Here is a 20,050-nt window from a genome sequence, read left to right on the forward strand (position 1 = left end):
GGTGGCAGGATATGAGGTCATTTACCAGTATACATCTAGTAATAGTTCTGCTCCGCTTTCCTGATATGTAAAGTGAAGCCTCCTGTCTTTTACCTCATTAGCCAGAGATTCCTGACCATAAAATGGCTGCAGATGGAGGGTCATGTGATCTCTATCTGTCCATGAGCAATCACCCTGCCAGGACCTTATGATAGCCTTTATGAATATAAAATAATGGTCCTGGCAGGGTGATTGCTCATGGTCAGAGATCACATGACCCTCCATCTGCGGCCATTTGATGGTCAGGAATCTCTGGATGATGAGGTAACAGACAGGAGGCTTCACTTTACATACCAAGAAAGCAGAGCAGAACTATTACTATATGTATAATGGTAAACCTCCAGTGGCCAACCCCTTTAAATTCTATATATTTTGCTATAAATTGAATTGTATCCTCAAGGGTTCTGTACAGCATAAGAATAACATGGTCGGAGTAATCCGGTATAATGTCGCAGAATCCATTATAAATGGACGCCTCAACACTAGTGTAAGCAAATCACTGGGGTCTAGTAAAATCAGGGAGGTCCGAAGTTGTAAAAACTCCTCTATGACATCCATGTGGCCCAATAGGACACTTGTACAGGGTTTACTTCATCATAAAACTCCTTTAAGGAGAACCTTTCACCATTAGAGAAAATTACTCCAACTCCACCAAAATCAGTGGAGGAAGGGAATGATTGAGGCCTCGTAGCCGGAAGAACTTCCATAGAGATCAGTAGGTGGCAGCCGGAAATGTCTTGGAATATCTCGTCCATAGCTCAAACTCTAAGGAAAGAAGCTTCAAGTATTAAATAACTTTATTCTAACCTTCCGAGTAGATCAATACTGAAAAATCACCCAGAGTAGGGCCACATTTAGCTCCAAAAATACTATATTTCTCCCCAAAAAATAGATCCTATATAACCAAGAAGATTCCGTGAAGGTGCTGATTACAGTAGCAGCGGTGATTGATGTTAATTAATGTACAAATACTTATTCTTCATCACTAGATATGACTTCAATGGCGTCATCCATCTGTTGTACCCGTAGAGAGTCATACTTCGGAGGCGGGGTCCCCGGGATCGGCATGGCTTCCTGCTCTACATCTTCATGTTGGAAGCCAGGGTTAGTGTAAGCTTCCACCAGCTCGGACACTGTGGGGGGAGGCTCCGAATACTCGGGTCGTCGCCTCTTCTCTTTTCTCGTTTTGTTCCAAGCAAGAAGCTTGAGAATGGTGATCCAAATACAGTCTATAATGATTTCTCCAAACTCTATGATACACAGGACTGATCCTCCCATCCAGAATCCAAATTGACCTCCCAAGTTTGATAGAAGCCATACCACCTGCGGAACAAAAAGCACCATGAATGGATTTATGTTGGTCTTTTTGATTTCGGTGACAGTCAGTTGGTCAGTATTATACATGACATGTCCCACCATCACAGGTCTATCTACTACATGACGTGTCCCACCATCACAGGTCTATCTAGTGCACGACATGTCCCACCATCACAGGTCTATCTACTACATGACGTGTCCCACCATCACAGGTCTATCTAGTACATGACATGTCCCACCATCACAGATCTATCTAGTGCACGACATGTCCCACCATCACAGGTCTATCTAGTACACGACATGTCCCACCATCACAGGTCTATCTAGTACACGACATGTCCCACCATCACAGGTCTATCTAGTACACGACATGTGCCACCATCACAGGTCTATCTAGTACATGACGTGTCCCACCATCACAGGTCTATCTAGTACATGACATGTCCTACCATCACAGGTCTATGCAGTACATGACATGTCCCACCATCACAGGTCTATCTAGTACATGACATGTCCCACCATCACAGGACTATCTAGTACATGACATGTCCCACCATCACAGGTCTATCTACTACATGACATGTGCCACCATCACAGGTCTATCTAGTACATGACATGTCCTACCATCACAGGTCTATGCAGTACATGACATGTCCCACCATCACAGGTCTATCTAGTACATGACATGTCCTACCATCACAGGTCTATCTAGTGCATGACATGTCCCACCATCACAGGTCTATGCAGTACATGACATGTCCCACCATCACAGGTCTATCTACTACATGACATGTCCCACCATCACAGGTCTATCTAGTGCATGACATGTCCCACCATCACAGGTCTATCTAGTGCACGACATGTCCCACCATCACAGGTCTATAGAGTAGATGACATGTCCCACTGTCAAAGGTCTAACCAGTAGATGACATGTTCCACCATAACAGATATTTCTTGTGGATGACACGCCCCACCATCTCAGGTCTATGCAATACAAGACACGTCAATCTTAGTGACATGTCCCACGATCACTGATCCATGCAGTACACAACATGTCCTATCATCACAACCACTACAGATATACGCAGTTCATAACAGCACCACAATGAGGTTTCCACAGTAGCTTTCAGTGTTGTGTAGATGTTAGTTAAGTCCAGGGAATTATCTGGAGAAGCAACTCATTAGACCAAATCAGGATTATTTCAAGGAATTCATTTTATGGACTGATTTATTTGCAGAGTGATTATCGAGTAATAAAATTGTGAGGAACATCTACTTCCTGTCTCCACTGTACAGCAAAATCAATATTGTATTAATGGCAAGGGATTTTATAGCCAAGTTTTCAATTCACAGTAATATCACCCACACAGACCTTCCTTACCCGGGTAGCCCACACCTATGACCTCCTGGCCCAGACCTATACTCAGTATTGGACACTTACATTGGTGGCTTCAGACTCTGAGACACTGCGGTAATTGAATTCCTGGAAGTAGATGTTCAGTCTGATGATGCCATTTCTAAAGAAGGAGATCAAAGAATATGCTTTACAATGAAAGTCCTCGATCATGAGGCAAGTGGTGGCAGTAAGAATTGGAGCTCCATATTGATAATTGAGCTTTAGATCTTAATGGTGACTTGAGTTTCCCTATGAATTGGAAGTAGGGTCTTCTCAAACATTGGTAATATTGAGACGTGTTTATGAAGTAATTTGATTATTGGTGGAAGACCATAATGGAACCTTCGAAAATGTTTTGAAACCAAGATCTGGGGCACCTTTTACTTTGTATCAATGGGTAACCTCCACTAATGTGGGAAGATGCTTCAGAAGGCATAAAGCCAATACCTACATGAGGCGGAACATACTTACGTGCTCACAATCATATCTATCGACGTATCAATAATTTTTGGTATCAAGATGGGTCCTTTCCATACCTTCACATCAGGTCTCTGCTGACTTCTCCAGTGAAGCTCTTGTAAGCCCCAAACACCCCCCACCATTGCCCAAATTAAGGGCAGCGAAGAGGGGTCGTGTCTGTGATTAACAGGAAGCTCTCCTAACAAATTTACCGACCATTTGAGAAGAGAACCAATAGAGCAGGTGAATAAGACAACGGTGTCCCCCTCCATGAGTAGAATGGAGCGCACCAGATATGTTTAATATTTATGTCCTTTTTTGGGGTAGAAGTTCCTTTAAGGCCAGTGTTATAAAACTTCTGTCAATGCAGGATATTCGCCAAACTAGAAACTATTATCCAAGTTCAACTTGATTGTCCATCTAAGACTCAAGATCATTTGGCCCAGGCAGAGTCATGCAAATATATATAGCATTTAAATGTTGAACATTAACCAACCTGTTCACAGTGATCTTCCCACTGCCTTCTTTTTCATACGAAAGAACATGAAAAATCCAGTCCTGTAAGAAATAATTGAACTAATTTACAAGTGGGAGGAGTCCTGGAATGTCCAGAATGAAAGGTGTGAACATATGCAGTAATATATACCCAGTGTAGAACCTAGGTATACAGACAAGCCAATAGGTTGTGTAGAAACCCTTAGGTGTAGACCTTTAGTATATGGATGGACTTCTTACTTGTATAAATATGAAAAGTTTCTTCTTATTTTGTTCTTTCGTAGATTAGGTGTGGAAAAACTTAAGTGTACTTACCTCAGCTGCTGCAGAGGGCCAGTCCGCCATGGAGATGGTCATTTTATAGTTGCTGTCACTGTACAAATAAGAAAAAACATCAATCTACATATCTGCTGTCAAACAGATAGCAAAATATCATTTGCCTGTAGTCACCACTAGGGGGAGTGCCTACGATCACTGTATACATAGTGGTATAAAGTGAGCTACGCATAGTAGGAGATTCAGATCGTCAGACTTTTACATTACATACGGAATAAGAGAAGGATCTTGACTTACTTGCAAGGCTGCTGACAAAGTTCAATGCACCTTTCTCTCTCCATCACAGAGTCTTTCATCTGGTAATAACAGGAAACTGCAAACAGAGACCGGAGTCAGTTAGTATGTGGCTATACACATGTGTGAGCAAAGGGGGAGCTGTGGTAGCTGATAGGGTCCAACTATACAAATACCCCCAAACCACATCATTGCACCCCTGTCCATAGGTGGTACAGGCTGGACCTCTTATGGTGCCATCTGTAGGTGGTACAAACTAGACCTCTTATGGTGCCATCTGTAGGTGGTACAGACTAGACCTCTTTGGTGCCATCTGTAGGTGGTACAGGCTAGACCTCTTATGGTGCCATCTGTAGGTGGTACAGACTAGACCTCTTATGGTGCCATCTGTAGGTGGAACAGACTAGACCTCTTATGGGGCCATCTGTAGGTGGTACAGACTAGACCTCTTATGGTGCCATCTGTAGGCGGTACAGACTAGACCTCTTATGGTGCCATCTGTAGGTGATACAGGCTGGACCTCTTATGGTGCCATCTGTAGGTGGTACAGACTAGACCTATTATGGGGCCATCTGTAGGTGGTACAGACTAGACCTCTTATGGTGCCATCTGTAGGTGGTACAGACTAGACCTCTTATGGGGCCATCTGTAGGCGGTACAGGCTAGACCTCTTATGGGGCCATCTGTAAGTCATACAGGCTAGACCTCTTATGGTGCCATCTGTAAGTGGTACAGACTAGACCTCTTATGGTGCCATCTGTAGGTGGTACAGGCTAGACTTCTTATGGTACCATCTGTTAGAGGTACAGAGTAGACCTCTTATGGTGCCATCTGTAGGTGGTACAGACTAGACGTCTTATGGTGCCATTTGTAGGTGGTACAGACTAGACCTCTTATGGTGCCCTCTGTAGGTGGTACAGACTATACCTCTTATGGTGCCATCTGTAGGTGGTACAGACTAGACCTCTTATGGTGCCCTCTGTAGGTGGTACAGGATAGACCTCTTATGGTGCCATCTGCTAGTGGTACAGAGTAGACCTCTTATGGTGCCATCTGTAGGTGGTACAGACTAGACTTAAGGTACCATTTGTAGGTGGGACAGGCTAGACCTCTTATGGTGCCATCTGTAGGTGGTACAGACTAGACCTCTTATGGTGCCATCTGTAGGTGGTACAGACTAGACCTCTTATGGTGCCATCTGTAGGTGGTACAGACTAGACCTTTTATGGTGCCGTCTGTAGGTGGTACAGACTAGACCTCTTATGGTGCCATCTGTAGGTGGTACAGACTAGACCTCTTATGGTGCCATCTGTAGGTGGTACAGACTAGACCTCTTATGGTGCCATCTGTAGGTGGTATAGGCTAGACCTCTTATGGTGCCATCTGTAGGTGGTACAGACTAGACCTCTTATGGGGCCATCTGTAGATTGTACAGACTAGACCTCTTATGGTGCCCTCTGTAGGTGGTACAGGATAGACTTCTTATGGTGCCATCTGTTAGTGGTACAGAGTAGACCTCTTATGGTGCCATTTGTAGGTTGTACAGACTAGACTTATGGTGCCATTTGTAGGTGGTACAGGCTAGACCTCTTATGGTGCCATCTGTAGGTGGTACAGACTAGACCTCTTATGGTGCCATCTGTAGGTGGTACAGACTAGACCTCTTATGGTGCCATCTGTTGGTGGTACAGACTAGACCTCTTATGGTGCCATCTGTAGGTGGTACAGACTAGACCTCTTATGGGGCCATCTGTAGGTGGTACAGACTTGAACTCTTATGGGGCCATCTGTAGGTTGTACAGACTAGACCTCTTATGGGGCCATCTGTAAGTGGCACAGGCTAGACCTCTTATGGTGCCATCTGTAGGTGGTACACACTAGACCTCTTATGGTGCCATCTGTAGGTGGTACAGGCTAGACCTCTTATAGTGCCATCTGTAGTTGGTACATACTAGACCTCTTATGGGGCCATCTGTAGGTTGTACAGACTAGACCTCTTATGGTGCCATTTGTAGGTGGTACAGACTAGACCTCTTATGGTGCCCTCTGTAGGTGGTACAGGATAGACCTCTTATGGTGCCATCTGTTAGTGGTACAGAGTAGACCTCTTATGGTGCCATCTGTAGGTGGTACAGACTAGACTTAAGGTACCATTTGTAGGTGGGACAGGCTAGACCTCTTATGGTGCCATCTGTAGGTGGTACAGACTAGACCTCTTATGGTGCCATCTGTAGGTGGTACAGACTAGACCTTTTATGGTGCCATCTGTAGGCGGTACAGACTAGACCTCTTATGGTGCCATCTGTAGGTGGTACAGACTAGACCTTTTATGGTGCCGTCTGTAGGTGGTACAGACTAGACCTCTTATGGTGCCATCTGTAGGTGGTACAGACTAGACCTCTTATGGTGCCATCTGTAGGTGGTACAGACTAGACCTCTTATGGTGCCATCTGTAGGTGGTATAGGCTAGACCTCTTATGGTGCCATCTGTAGGTGGTACAGACTAGACCTCTTATGGGGCCATCTGTAGATTGTACAGACTAGACCTCTTATGGTGCTCTCTGTAGGTGGTACAGGATAGACTTCTTATGGTGCCATCTGTTAGTGGTACAGAGTAGACCTCTTATGGTGCCATTTGTAGGTTGTACAGACTAGACTTATGGTGCCATTTGTAGGTGGTACAGGCTAGACCTCTTATGGTGCCATCTGTAGGTGGTACAGACTAGACCTCTTATGGTGCCATCTGTAGGTGGTATAGGCTAGACCTCTTATGGTGCCATCTGTAGGTGGTACAGACTAGACCTCTTATGGGGCCATCTGTAGATTGTACAGACTAGACCTCTTATGGTGCTCTCTGTAGGTGGTACAGGATAGACTTCTTATGGTGCCATCTGTTAGTGGTACAGAGTAGACCTCTTATGGTGCCATTTGTAGGTTGTACAGACTAGACTTATGGTGCCATTTGTAGGTGGTACAGGCTAGACCTCTTATGGTGCCATCTGTAGGTGGTACAGACTAGACCTCTTATGGTGCCATCTGTAGGTGGTATAGGCTAGACCTCTTATGGTGCCATCTGTAGGTGGTACAGACTAGACCTCTTATGGGGCCATCTGTAGATTGTACAGACTAGACCTCTTATGGTGCTCTCTGTAGGTGGTACAGGATAGACTTCTTATGGTGCCATCTGTTAGTGGTACAGAGTAGACCTCTTATGGTGCCATTTGTAGGTTGTACAGACTAGACTTATGGTGCCATTTGTAGGTGGTACAGGCTAGACCTCTTATGGTGCCATCTGTAGGTGGTACAGACTAGACCTCTTATGGTGCCATCTGTTGGTAGTACAGACTAGACCTCTTATGGTGCCATCTGTAGGTGGTACAGACTAGACCTCTTATGGTGCCATCTGTAGGTGGTACAGACTAGACCTCTTATGGGGCCATCTGTAGGTGGTACAGACTAGACCTCTTATGGGGCCATCTGTAGGTGGTACAGACTAGACCTCTTATGGGGCCATCTGTAAGTGGTACAGACTAGACCTCTTATGGTGCCCTCTGTAGGTGGTACAGGATAGACCTCTTATGGTGCCATCTGTTAGTGGTACAGAGTAGACCTCTTATGGTGCCATCTGTAGGTGGTACAGACTAGACTTAAGGTACCATTTGTAGGTGGGACAGGCTAGACCTCTTATGGTGCCATCTGTAGGTGGTACAGGCTAGACCTCTTATGGTGCCATCTGTAGGTGGTACAGGCTAGACCTCTTACGGGGCCATCTGTAGGTTTTCTAGGTTCTACATACCCCAGCCCGGATCCTCCTGGTTGTTGCAGTAATGGGCCCCATCCGGCAGTGGATACAAGTAGTGGGCGCAGTTACACTTTTTCACCATCGCTTCCTGGAAACACGAGCGCAGGCAGGACTGGCGAGGAGAAGATAGGTGTATACACATAAATACATGTAACACAAGTGTATAATCTACTCTTGTTTATGTGGCCATAAACATCTCCACTCATGTTTTGGCATCAGGGGAACCGCTGCATTTAAAGGGGTTGTCTGGTTTAGAAAAGAAGTCTCCAATTCACTAACAAATTTTGCACTGGAAGACATACACTCACCGGCCACTTTATTAGGTACACCATGCTAGTAACGGGTTGGACCCCCTTTTGCCTTCAGAACTGCCTCAATTCTTCGTGGCATAGATACAACAAGGTGCTGGAAGCTCCTCAGAGATTTTGCTCCATATTGACATGATGGCATCACACAGTTCCCGCAGATTTGTCGGCTGCACATCCATGATGCGAATCTCCCGTTCCACCACATCCCAAAGATGCTCTATTGGATTGAGATCTGGTGACTGTGGAGGCCATTTGAGTCCAGTGACCTCATTGTCATGTTCAAGAAACCAGTCTGAGATTATTCTAGCTTTATGACATGGCGCATTATCCTGCTGAAAGTAGCCATCAGATGTTACAGGGTACATTGTGGTCATAAAGGGATGGACATGGTCAGCAACAATACTCAGGTAGGCTGTGGCGTTGCACCGATGCTCAATTGGTACCAAGGGGCCCAAAGAGTGGCAAGAAAATATTCCCCACACCATGACACCACCACCACCAGCCTGAACCGCTGATACAAGGCAGGATGGATCCATGCTTTCATGTTGTTGACGCCAAATTCTGACCCTACCATCCGAATGTCGCAGCAGAAATCGAGACTCATCAGACCAGGCAACGTTTTTCCAATCTTCTACTGTCCAATTTCGATGAGCTTGTGCAAATTGTAGGCCCAGTTTCCTGTTCTTAGCTGAAAGGAGTGGCACCCGGTGTGGTCTTCTGCTGCTGTAGCCCATCTGCCTCAAAGTTCGACTTACTGTGCGTTCAGAGATGCTCTTCTGCCTACCTTGGTTGTAACGGGTGCCGATTTGAGTCACTGTTGCCTTTCTATCAGCTCGAACCAGTCTGCCCATTCTCCTCTGACCTCTGGCATCAACAAGGCATTTCCGCCCACCGAACTGCCGCTCACTGGATGTTTTTTCTTTTTCACACCATTCTCTGTAAACCCTAGAGATGGTTGTGCGTGAAAATCCCAGTAGATCAGCAGTTTCTGAAATACTCAGACCAGCCCTTCTGGCACCAACAACCATGCCACGTTCAAAGGCTTCAAATCACCTTTCTTCCCCATACTGATGCTCGGTTTGAACTGCAGGAGATTGTCTTGACCATGTCTACATGCCTAAATGCACTGAGTTGCCGCCATGTGATTGGCTGATTAGAAATTAAGTGTTAACGAGCAGTTGGACAGGTGTACCTAATAAAGTTGTCGGTGAGTGTATACACTATAAGATTTCACTGATAACAGTGTAATTCTTAATTTGCCCTATGGGGGCAATGCGGGGAAATGGAATGGTTGCTACGAGATCAGATCACTGCTGATTTATGAGGGTCACAACAAAAAAATATGTATTTGATCCTTCTAACAAATAGAGACTGTTCAAAGTGGAGAATCCCTTTAAGGCACCAGAATTTTACAGTAATTCCTTGGAATGTGGGCAGATTCTATCTGGCATCTAATATACAGTATTAACGATATGTAATATCCATATTATCCCTAGTGATTAAATAATATTTGCTTTTAAGGAACAGGTAATATGCAGCCGAATCTGACTTTCACCAATGCTGCTGGACTTTTGTGCGTCCCGCGCCTCTGTGTGCCAGTCCTATTTCATGCTAATGATTTTTGATGAGCACCAATCAGGCATGAACGCCAAGCGCCCTGAACACTGGGCCATCTGTGTGATTCTCAGGTCACATCATACTATCAGTCTACAGGACATTTCCACCTCTGCCCACATGATATAAAACACTTAAAGGGGAAAAAAATCTAAAGTATATAAAAAATATTACTCTTAAAGGGGTTGTATGACATTGGGTAAAACTAATCTTGGACTAGCGCCACTCTAGGTTACAACTGGTATTGCAGCTCAATTATATTGACTTCACTAGTGCACTACAAGACACAGCCTCTGAAAAAGAGTGGAGCTGTTTCTGATTTTCTAAATCTATGAAACCCCTTTAAGAGTAATCAAAGGCGAATAAAAGGAAAAAAAGTTAAGGCTTGAGGCAACCTCAATACTAAGATATCAAAAAGCATCCGAAAGTTTTACAGTGGGATTGAGTTACAGTAACCCGGCATGGCCACTACACAGGAAATGGAACTATCGGCTTCCTGCTCCGTTATCTGTTCTAGTTCCGGCATCATATGTATTAATGAGCACCTGATCGGTTGCTGGTTGTCCACATTACAGCTTCCATCTTTACCTGGATTGAGTATGAACTGTTATATTTCGCATAGAGATTTGCCACCGGAATATCGGAGCCATTCATTGTGCAGGAGGAGTACGGAGCCTCTAAGTGTTCGGTCTGGTCCTAAAAGAAGAATATAAAATATAGAGACCCTTATAAAACTGATATATTCTTATGACATGTCCACAGTGATATGTGCTAACTGTGAAATGTATAACCCACTAGGCCACCAGGGACTATAGTATTCCATAGAATAGCTTAAAACCCTTGACTATCAGTTATTTACACCTGGACAACCACGGATATTACAAACCACTATGGAACTAGGAGTGTTCTGGGACACTAGCCCACCAGGGATATCAAAAATCACTCCTGAATAGGTGTCTTAAGAGTTATTAAGAGTTTTCTAAGGCAGGGTGCCACCAGGGATATTGTGAACCACTAGAGTAGTAGGATTATTAGGATTATAGGTGTTACAACGTGTTTCCTAAAACATTGGATCACCAGAGATATTATAAACCACTAGGGGACAAGAAGTCTTCTCAGAGTTGATAGAAGTTTCCTAAAAACTGAACCACCAGGGATATTATACAACATGAAGGAACTAGGTGTTACTAGGAGCTTTCTACTAGACCAGTGGTGGCGAACCTATGGCACGGGTGCCAGAGGTGGCACTCCGAGCCCTTTCAGTGGGCACTCAGGCTGTTGCCCCATGGCAGAGTTTGCCAGACAGGGATCCTCCTGCAGTTTCAGGACTTTCCATGCTTTGCATTATTTTAATGTGAAGCATCATGGTCTTCCTGAGACTGCAGGAAGAGAGAGGAGGTGTGGACAGGGTTAGGTTATCATTCTGTGTGACCCCTGAATCTTCCTGTTCAGGGGGCTGTCAAGGGAAGCTCCAGTGGCAATCCAAATTTCTTCTCCTTCTGACAAAGATATTGGTGCCCTCTGGCCCATTGAAAGCTGTGGTATAGCATGGAGCAAGAAGATTGTAATAAGTTACTGCAAGAATTGCTTTGTTGGCACTTTGCAAAAAATATGCAGGTTTTGGGTTTCAGTTTGGGCACTCGACCTCTAAAAGGTTTGCCATCACTGTACTAGACCATCAATGATGTTAGAGACCACTAGGGAACTAGGAGTGATCGAAGGTACTGTAGAAAGGGTTTTCCTAAGACACTGGACCACCTGAGATATTATTATCCATTAGGAAAGGGTGCACCAGCCATGAGGCACGTTGAGTCTCTTGCCTCAGGCAGCAACACCTGCCGTAAGATGGGAGGTAGCATCAGGGGCACAGTCACATGATACAAGGCAGGTCCTGACATTATTTTTAAGTGTCAGCATGGGTGTGAGACACTACATGGAGAACTCACTTACTACTTGGGAGTTAGTAGGAATCATCTAAGACACTTGGCCATCAGAGATTTTATGAAGAATGTTGGAAGGAGAAGTCTTTTAGTTTTTCTAGGAGTTTTATCAGACACCGGACCACCAAAGATATTGTAGAAGTCCACTAGGAGTTACTAGTAGCTTCCATCCACCTGAGAGTACTAAATCTTACCACACTCCCTCCCCATGGCTCCTCAGCTACCTGGGAGGCTGAGAACTTAAGTCAACAAATAAGATAACATCCACTTTCAAGTTAAGAACATTGTTATAATAACAGTCATAAACATGGAAGTAGAAAGAAAAAACTATTATGAGACCGTCCAAGGTCGGATTCACCCGGTTTTAACCAAACCAAAATGTGGCTGGCGTCCAATCAGATAACATTGTTCTAAGTTCTTTCCCATCTACATACCACAAGAACAGCTATGGAGGTCTCCGTCCCCGGCATGGCATAAATCCCCAGGTCCTTCAGGAAGGGGAAGCTCCTCTGCTGGTGGAGAATGAGTCTGGCAGCGGCCGTGCTCTGGAGATACGGAATGTATTCTTCTTGGTCAATGTCAAGAACCATTTTCAGTCCTATGGGAAACGGCACATGAGATCATACGTGAAATATCGTGAGGTCATGTCCTACTGGTGCCGGGACTAGAACACGATGTAAGGCTGTACCGTAGCACGGTGGGCACACGTCAGCGCCGGGGAGAAGAGGAGGGGGTGAGCGCTGCACACCCCCGCCCCTCTCCATATAGGAACATGGCGGACGTCACCGTATTCTGAGAAAAGACTGGACATGTCCTATCCTTTCACGGGGTACGGGACGGTGACGCACTTCTGCAGCACCGAATCGCTCCCGTACGGGGCCGTGCGCCGATTGCCGTCTATGGGGACGTATATATGCCGTATATATGTCGGCTGTATATACGTCCCCCATACGGCAGTGTGAATGCAGCCTTAGGCCGGTATTATGGGAGCCGTTTGCGGCACAAAATCAATTTAATGATCACAGAATTGAGAGTTGTCATCGTTGTCATCACAAAATCTATTTTGTGTTCACCAAAGTAAGATTTGGCGACCAAAATTTCCTTTTGTCATTACAAAAATCATTATTGTGTACATAAAATCAATTTACAGAAGGATAAGGAGATTTATCTGACAGTTTTCTGGCGGACAATAAATGTAAAAAGTGCAATTTCTGTCCCTTTGGTCTATTTTCCCCTCTGCAAGTCACTTTTACCAAAAGTAGGCATGACAGGTAGTGGGGCAACTATCGAAAATTGCTTTCGGTCTCTCATATTCCCTGACCAAAACTTTTAGTAGATCTGTCGTGCAGTGCACCGGTGGAGGGAAGCCCCAGTCTGAATACATTCCCCCCATTATGTTTGGGACCTAAAACCCCAGCTGTGAAGAGACATGCTGGACGTTAAATAGTCCCAAACTACCTCACAGCTTCCCTTTAAGGGGGTCAACAGTCTTACTGGCACATACTCAGGGTCGGCCCCAGGTTTCAATAGGCCACTGGGCGACAGACCCTTAGTGGGCCCCTTTGCAGTGAACTCATATGGTGGCATTAAAAATTCAGAAACTAAAACAGTCTCCTGTTCCCTAAAATATTCCCTAGTTTATCATTCCAAAGAGCCCCCTCCCATTATTATTTTATATACTGCCCCCTCATACCCATGGATTCCATATGTACAGCCTTATGTGGGCCCCCCAGCAGCCCTGGGCCCTGGCATACCATTACAGGCAGTCCCCGGGTTACATACAAGATAGGGTCCATATATTTGTTCTTAATATACTTGTATGTAAGTCGAAAATGTATATTTTATAATTGTAGTTCTAGCCGTATTCTGAATTCTGCAGGATGAGCCCTGATGTCTAAGTCTTCCTGGATGTATAGTATATATAATATATTTTAGGTTATCACAGAAGTTTTGGCTACTAACAAAGTTTTGATGGATTCCAAGCAGCAGCCGCCAGCAGAAGTTTGATTCCAGCTCTTGATGTGGCTGTGATGTAACTAGTGATGTAACTAGTGATGTCTGATGAGTAGAAGATAAGTCCAGCAGTCGCAGTGTTACTCAATATTATACGCAGCATTAACTTGTAACGTTATGTCCAAACACGAGACACAAACCCCGGAGAGATTTTTCCATAAGTCATAGTTGCAGAGAAGATTTCATCAGGAGACGGGAGGCAGCAAAGTGACACAAAATACAAAGTCACCTCTACCTACATGTATGGGAGCCGTATGATGATGATGTAAGTATAGGATGAAGTAAACTCATATCGTCCAAGTTTTTCTTCAAACAGCGCCACTCCTGTCCACAGGTTGTGCGCGGTACTGAAGTTCAGTCCTAGTCAGCGATTCATAATACCACACACAACTCGTGGACAGGCGTGGTGACGCTTTAGGAAGAATGCAATTCTAAAAACGCATTTCCGACATTGTTTTTCCAATCATTGTTTTTACAACTTTGAATCTGCGGCCCGGTGGACATCTCCCTTTTATTCTTTGGGTCAGTCCGATCACGAAGATACCACATTTATACAGTTTAATTATGTTTAAATAACTGCATACATCTTACAAAAAAGAATTCTGTGTAAGGTGTCATTTTTGTGGGATGAGCTTAAGTTTTCACTTCTTATTTAACATTGTTTGGGTGTCGAGATGGCAAAATAGTGGAAAGTTTGACATTTTCGGAAAAAAAGCAATTCTAAAAATGCAGTTCTGACATTTTATTCCAGGCTTTGTTTTAACGACTTTTAATGTGCGGCCCAGTTGACACCTCCCTTATATTCTTTGGGTCAGTACGATCATAAAGATACCAAATTTATACAGTTTAATTATGTTTTAATACCGGCGAACAGCTTACAAAAACGAATTCTGTTTAAGGTGTCATTTTTGTGGGACAAGCTACATTTTTCACTGTTTGTTTCTAATTTTTTTGGGTGGCGAAATAGTGGAAAGTTTGGACAGTGTTTACCTCTATGAGATAATTATTTGTATATTTTGATAGATTGGGACACTGTATTGCAGTATATTGCCGATTTAATACTGCCCCTGACCGGGGCAAATACAGATCGTTCCATGTCATACGAGGACAAAAGGTTAATATCCGCATTCAGTGCCAACAGTGTTCACAGGTGGAAGGAGCAGGTGTCTGCTGTGTATAATACAGCAGTCTTCAGTCCTATATAGAAAGGGCTCAGCCTGTGAACCTTCTCCATACTGTCTCAACAATGCTGTGCTCAATTTTTAGGGGTCTTAGTTCTTAAATTTAAGTAAAAAAATTAATAAAAAATAACATACAGCACAACACTTACATAGGTTTAGTCTGCAGTAAGGCTAAGCTGCAGTACCAGACACAGCCCACGGACAAGAGAGGCGCTGTCTCCAGTAATCTTCTTACTTCTAAGCCTCTGGTCACATGGCCGGCAGTTTTGTTTTTTTTTTTTTAATCAAAAAATCTGAATCTTTGCGTGGGTTGTCCTGAATTGACCCCCAATTTGCCGGACGTTCTCTGCACATGTAGCTCTAAGGTGGAAAGTGCAGCAGAATATGTTGTACGCTTTATAAATAGAGATTATCATAATTATTATTATTATGTTGTAACATGTCAGACGATAACATTGACATGAAGTTCCTGCCCTGGAAGGCGTCTTACAAGGCAAAAATAAACATACAGGTAACCGAACATCACTGCAGCAACATAATACCGCATCATGGTGTATAAACCCAAAACACAAGGGAGATGATAGACGCGGAAACCAGTTACTACGTGTTTCTATTCTTAGGAGAATGTGCCAGAGAAGGAGCCCCACCATAAGTGCATTTTTTTAATATTGGGCACTGTATGGCAGCATTTTTAGGCACTATATGGCAGTATAATACTTTGGGATAATTTTTGGCCCCGTATGGAGTTCTAATATGGGTCCGGTACATTGCTTCCTCATTGTATGACAGTGTTATACAGGCACTGTATGGCGCTATTTTTTATGTTTATGTATTATTTTGTATGACACTACATTTAGGTTACTGTATGGCGCTTTTATTAAGGTATTGCACTAATATTCTAGGACTATATGATACAAGTATCAGGGTATAATATTGCACTATATAGAGGACTTTAGTATTAGTATGGTATTGTATTTTTATATAATTAGAACACTGCTGTGCAATATTATGAGGGTACTATATTGCACTATTATTAGAGATCTACTCTGCACTATTATGAGGATATTGCACTAATAGTAGAGCACTGCATGGTAACTGTGTATTAGGGTTCTATGTGACACTATATGTAGGGTCACTATTATTAAGGTACTGTATGGCACTGTTAGTATACTATATAGCACTATTATTAGAGTACTGTATGGCACTGTTAGTATACTATATAGCACTATTATTAGAGTACTGTATGGCACTGTTAGTATACTATATAGCACTATTATCAGAGTACTGTATGGCACTGTTAGTATACTATATAGCACTATTATCAGAGTACTGTATGATGCTGTTATTATACTATATAGCACTATTATTAGAGTACTGTATGGCACTGTTAGTATACTATATAGCACTATTATTAGAGTACTGTATGGCACTGTTAGTATACTATATAGCACTATTATTAGAGTACTGTATGGCACTGTTAGTATACTATATAGCACTATTATCAGAGTACTGTATGGCACTGTTAGTATACTATATAGCACTATTATCAGAGTACTGTATGATGCTGTTATTATACTATATAGCACTATTATTAGAGTACTGTATGGCACTGTTAGTATACTATATAGCACTATTATTAGAGTACTGTATGGCACTGTTAGTATACTATATAGCACTATTATCAGAGTACTGTATGGCACTGTTAGTATACTATATAGCACTATTATCAGAGTACTGTATGATGCTGTTATTATACTATATAGCACTATTATTAGAGTACTGTATGGCACTGTTAGTATACTATATAGCACTATTATTAGAGTACTGTATGGCACTGTTAGTATACTATATAGCACTATTATTAGAGTACTGTATGGCACTGTTAGTATACTATATAGCACTATTATTAGAGTACTGTATGGTACTGTTAGTATACTATATAGCACTATTATTAGAGTACTGTATGGCAGTGTTAGTATACTATATAGCACTATTATTAGAGTACTGTATGGCACTGTTAGTATACTATATAGCACTATTATCAGAGTACTGTATGATGCTGTTATTATACTATATAGCACTATTATTAGAGTACTGTATGGCACTGTTAGTATACTATATAGCACTATTATCAGAGTACTGTATGATGCTGTTATTATACTATCTATCACTATTATCAGAGTACTGTATGGCACTGTTAGTATACTATATAGCACTATTATTAGAGTACTGTATGGTACTGTTAGTATACTATATAGCACTATTATTAGAGTACTGTATGGCAGTGTTAGTATACTATATAGCACTATTATTAGAGTACTGTATGGCACTGTTAGTATACTATATAGCACTATTATTAGAGTACTGTATGGCAGTGTTAGTATACTATATAGCACTATTATTAGAGTACTGTATGGCACTGTTAGTATACTATATAGCGCTATTATTAGAGTACTGTATGGCACTGTTAGTATACTATATAGCACTATTATTAGAGTACTGTATGGCACTGTTAGTATACTATATAGCACTATTATTAGAGTACTGTATGGCACTGTTAGTATACTATATAGCGCTATTATTAGAGTACTGAATGGCACTGTTACCACATGACTTTCTTACTTGGTGGAATAATGACAATGTTTTTGGACTCTCACGTTTCTCTTCTATTAATCACAGACTAATCCTCATAGATGGGGGGACAGGGGCTCAAATAAGGTTTCACATCACTAGACCACAATCCCTCCCTGTGTTCTTATCATATTTGATAGTGATTATTAGGGTATTGATATCATTACAGGAGAACAATTCCCTCTGGATGTGGAGTAATAGGACTAGGACCAGACACATGAGACTCAATGTACTGAGATATAAACAGTCAGAACATTGATCTATTTTGGGCAGCCGCTCTGAACACAGGGGCTGATGGCAGATAAAACCTGGCTTTATGGACAACTATTTCTGGATCCCTTTCAGGTCACATATTTACTTCTGTTTTGTATTTTAAGGCATTAAAAAAGAACTTTTATCTGTGATCTCTTCAGTATTGAGAGCAACTTCTGAAATATAAAACCCAGACCAGACTCCAAAAATAAATACAGAACCCAGACCATGTCCAAAGCACAGACCCCCAGCCTATCTAAAGACTTCAGACCAGACTCCAAAAATACAGACCCCCTAGACCTGACTCCATGAATAAATATGGACTCCAGACATTACTCCTAATATAAATTCAGACCCCAGACATTACTCCCAATAAAAATACAGACCCCAGACCTGACTCCATGAATAATACAGACCCCCAGACATTACTCCCAATATACATACAGACCCTAGACCTAACTCCATGAAAAAATACAGACCCCCAGACCTGACTCCCTACATAAATATATACCCCAGAGCTGGCTCCATAAATAAAGACCCCAGACCTGACTCCAGGAATAAATACAGACCTTACTTCCAATATAAATAGAGACTGGAAACCTCACTCCCTATATAAATATAAAATCCAGACCCCAATCCATGGATAAATACAGGCCCCCAACCTTACTTTCAATATAAATACAGACCCTAGACCGAACTCTAAAATAGGTTCAGACCCCTAGACCTGAATCCATGAATAAATACAGACACAAGACCTTACTTCCAAAATAAATACAGACCGCAAACCTGACTCCCTATATAAATATAAAATCCAGACCTGACTCCATGAATAAATACAGACCCCAGACCTTACTTCCAATACAAATTCAGACTCCAGACCTGACTCCCTATATAAACATAGACCCCAGACCAGACTCTAAAATAGATACAGAACCTGGACCTCACTCCATGCATAAATACAGAGCCCAGACCAGGCTCCATGCATAAATACAGACCCCCAGACCAGGCTCCATGCATAAATACAGACCCCCAGACCAGGCTCCATGCATAAATACAGACCCCAGACCAGGCTCCATGCATAAATACAGACCCCAGACCAGGCTCCATGCATAAATACAGACCCCCAGACCAGGCTCCATGCATAAATACAGACCCCAGACCAGGCTCCATGCATAAATACAGACCCCAGACCAGGCTCCATGCATAAATACAGACCCCCAGACCAGGCTCCATGCATAAATACAGACCCCAGACCAGGCTCCATGCATAAATACAGACCCCCATACCAGGCTCCATGCATAAATACAGACCCCCAGACCAGGCTCCATGCATAAATACAGACCCCCAGACCAGGCTCCATGCATAAATACAGACCCCAGACCAGGCTCCATGCATAAATACAGACCCCAGACCAGGCTCCATGCATAAATACAGACCCCCAGACCAGGCTCCATGCATAAATACAGACCCCAGACCAGGCTCCATGCCTAAATACAGACCCCCTGACCAGGCTCCATGCATAAATACAGACCCCCAGACCAGGCTCCATGCATAAATACAGACCCCAGACCAGGCTCCATGCATAAATACAGACCCCAGACCTGGCTCCATGCATAAATACAGACCCCAGACCAGGCTCCATGCATAAATACAGACCCCAGACCTGGCTCCATGCATAAATACAGACCCCAGACCAGACTCTAAAATAGATACAGACACTGGACCTCATTCCAGGAATAAATACAGACCCCAGACCAGGCTCCATGCATAAATACAGATCCCAGACAAGGCTCCATGCATAAATACAGATCCCAGACCAGGCTCCATGCATAAATACAGACCCCAGACCCGGCTCCATGCATAAATACAGATCCCAGACAAGGCTCCATGCATAAATACAGATCCCAGACAAGGCTCCATGCATAAATACAGACCCCAGACCAGGCTCCATGCATAAATACAGACCCCCAGACCAGGCTCCATGCATAAATACAGACCCCCAGACCAGGCTCCATGCATAAATACAGACCCCA

At 43.2% G+C, this 20,050-nt stretch overlaps 1 protein-coding gene across 4 annotated transcripts in view; it reads right to left on the bottom strand.

The window, feature by feature from the left end:
- Window positions 1-311: 311 nt before the first annotated feature.
- Window positions 312-20,050, bottom strand: part of SCNN1B (sodium channel epithelial 1 subunit beta) — a 47,974-nt gene continuing 28,235 nt past the window's right edge. For all 4 annotated transcript variants that reach the window (XM_072120299.1, XM_072120301.1, XM_072120300.1 and 1 more), the window contains 8 exons: window positions 12,375-12,538; window positions 10,589-10,696; window positions 8,073-8,190; window positions 4,280-4,355; window positions 4,022-4,079; window positions 3,708-3,769; window positions 2,798-2,873; window positions 312-1,362 (listed from right to left, as the gene is read on the bottom strand). In XM_072120299.1, coding sequence (XP_071976400.1) covers window positions 1,012-1,362; window positions 2,798-2,873; window positions 3,708-3,769; window positions 4,022-4,079; window positions 4,280-4,355; window positions 8,073-8,190; window positions 10,589-10,696; window positions 12,375-12,538 — 1,013 coding nt within the window. In that variant the 3' untranslated portion in view covers window positions 312-1,011. The remainder of the gene's footprint in view (window positions 1,363-2,797; window positions 2,874-3,707; window positions 3,770-4,021; window positions 4,080-4,279; window positions 4,356-8,072; window positions 8,191-10,588; window positions 10,697-12,374; window positions 12,539-20,050) is intronic.

This window comes from Engystomops pustulosus, chromosome 8, assembly GCF_040894005.1.
Source record: "Engystomops pustulosus chromosome 8, aEngPut4.maternal, whole genome shotgun sequence".
Taxonomy (NCBI): Eukaryota; Metazoa; Chordata; class Amphibia; order Anura; family Leptodactylidae; genus Engystomops; species Engystomops pustulosus.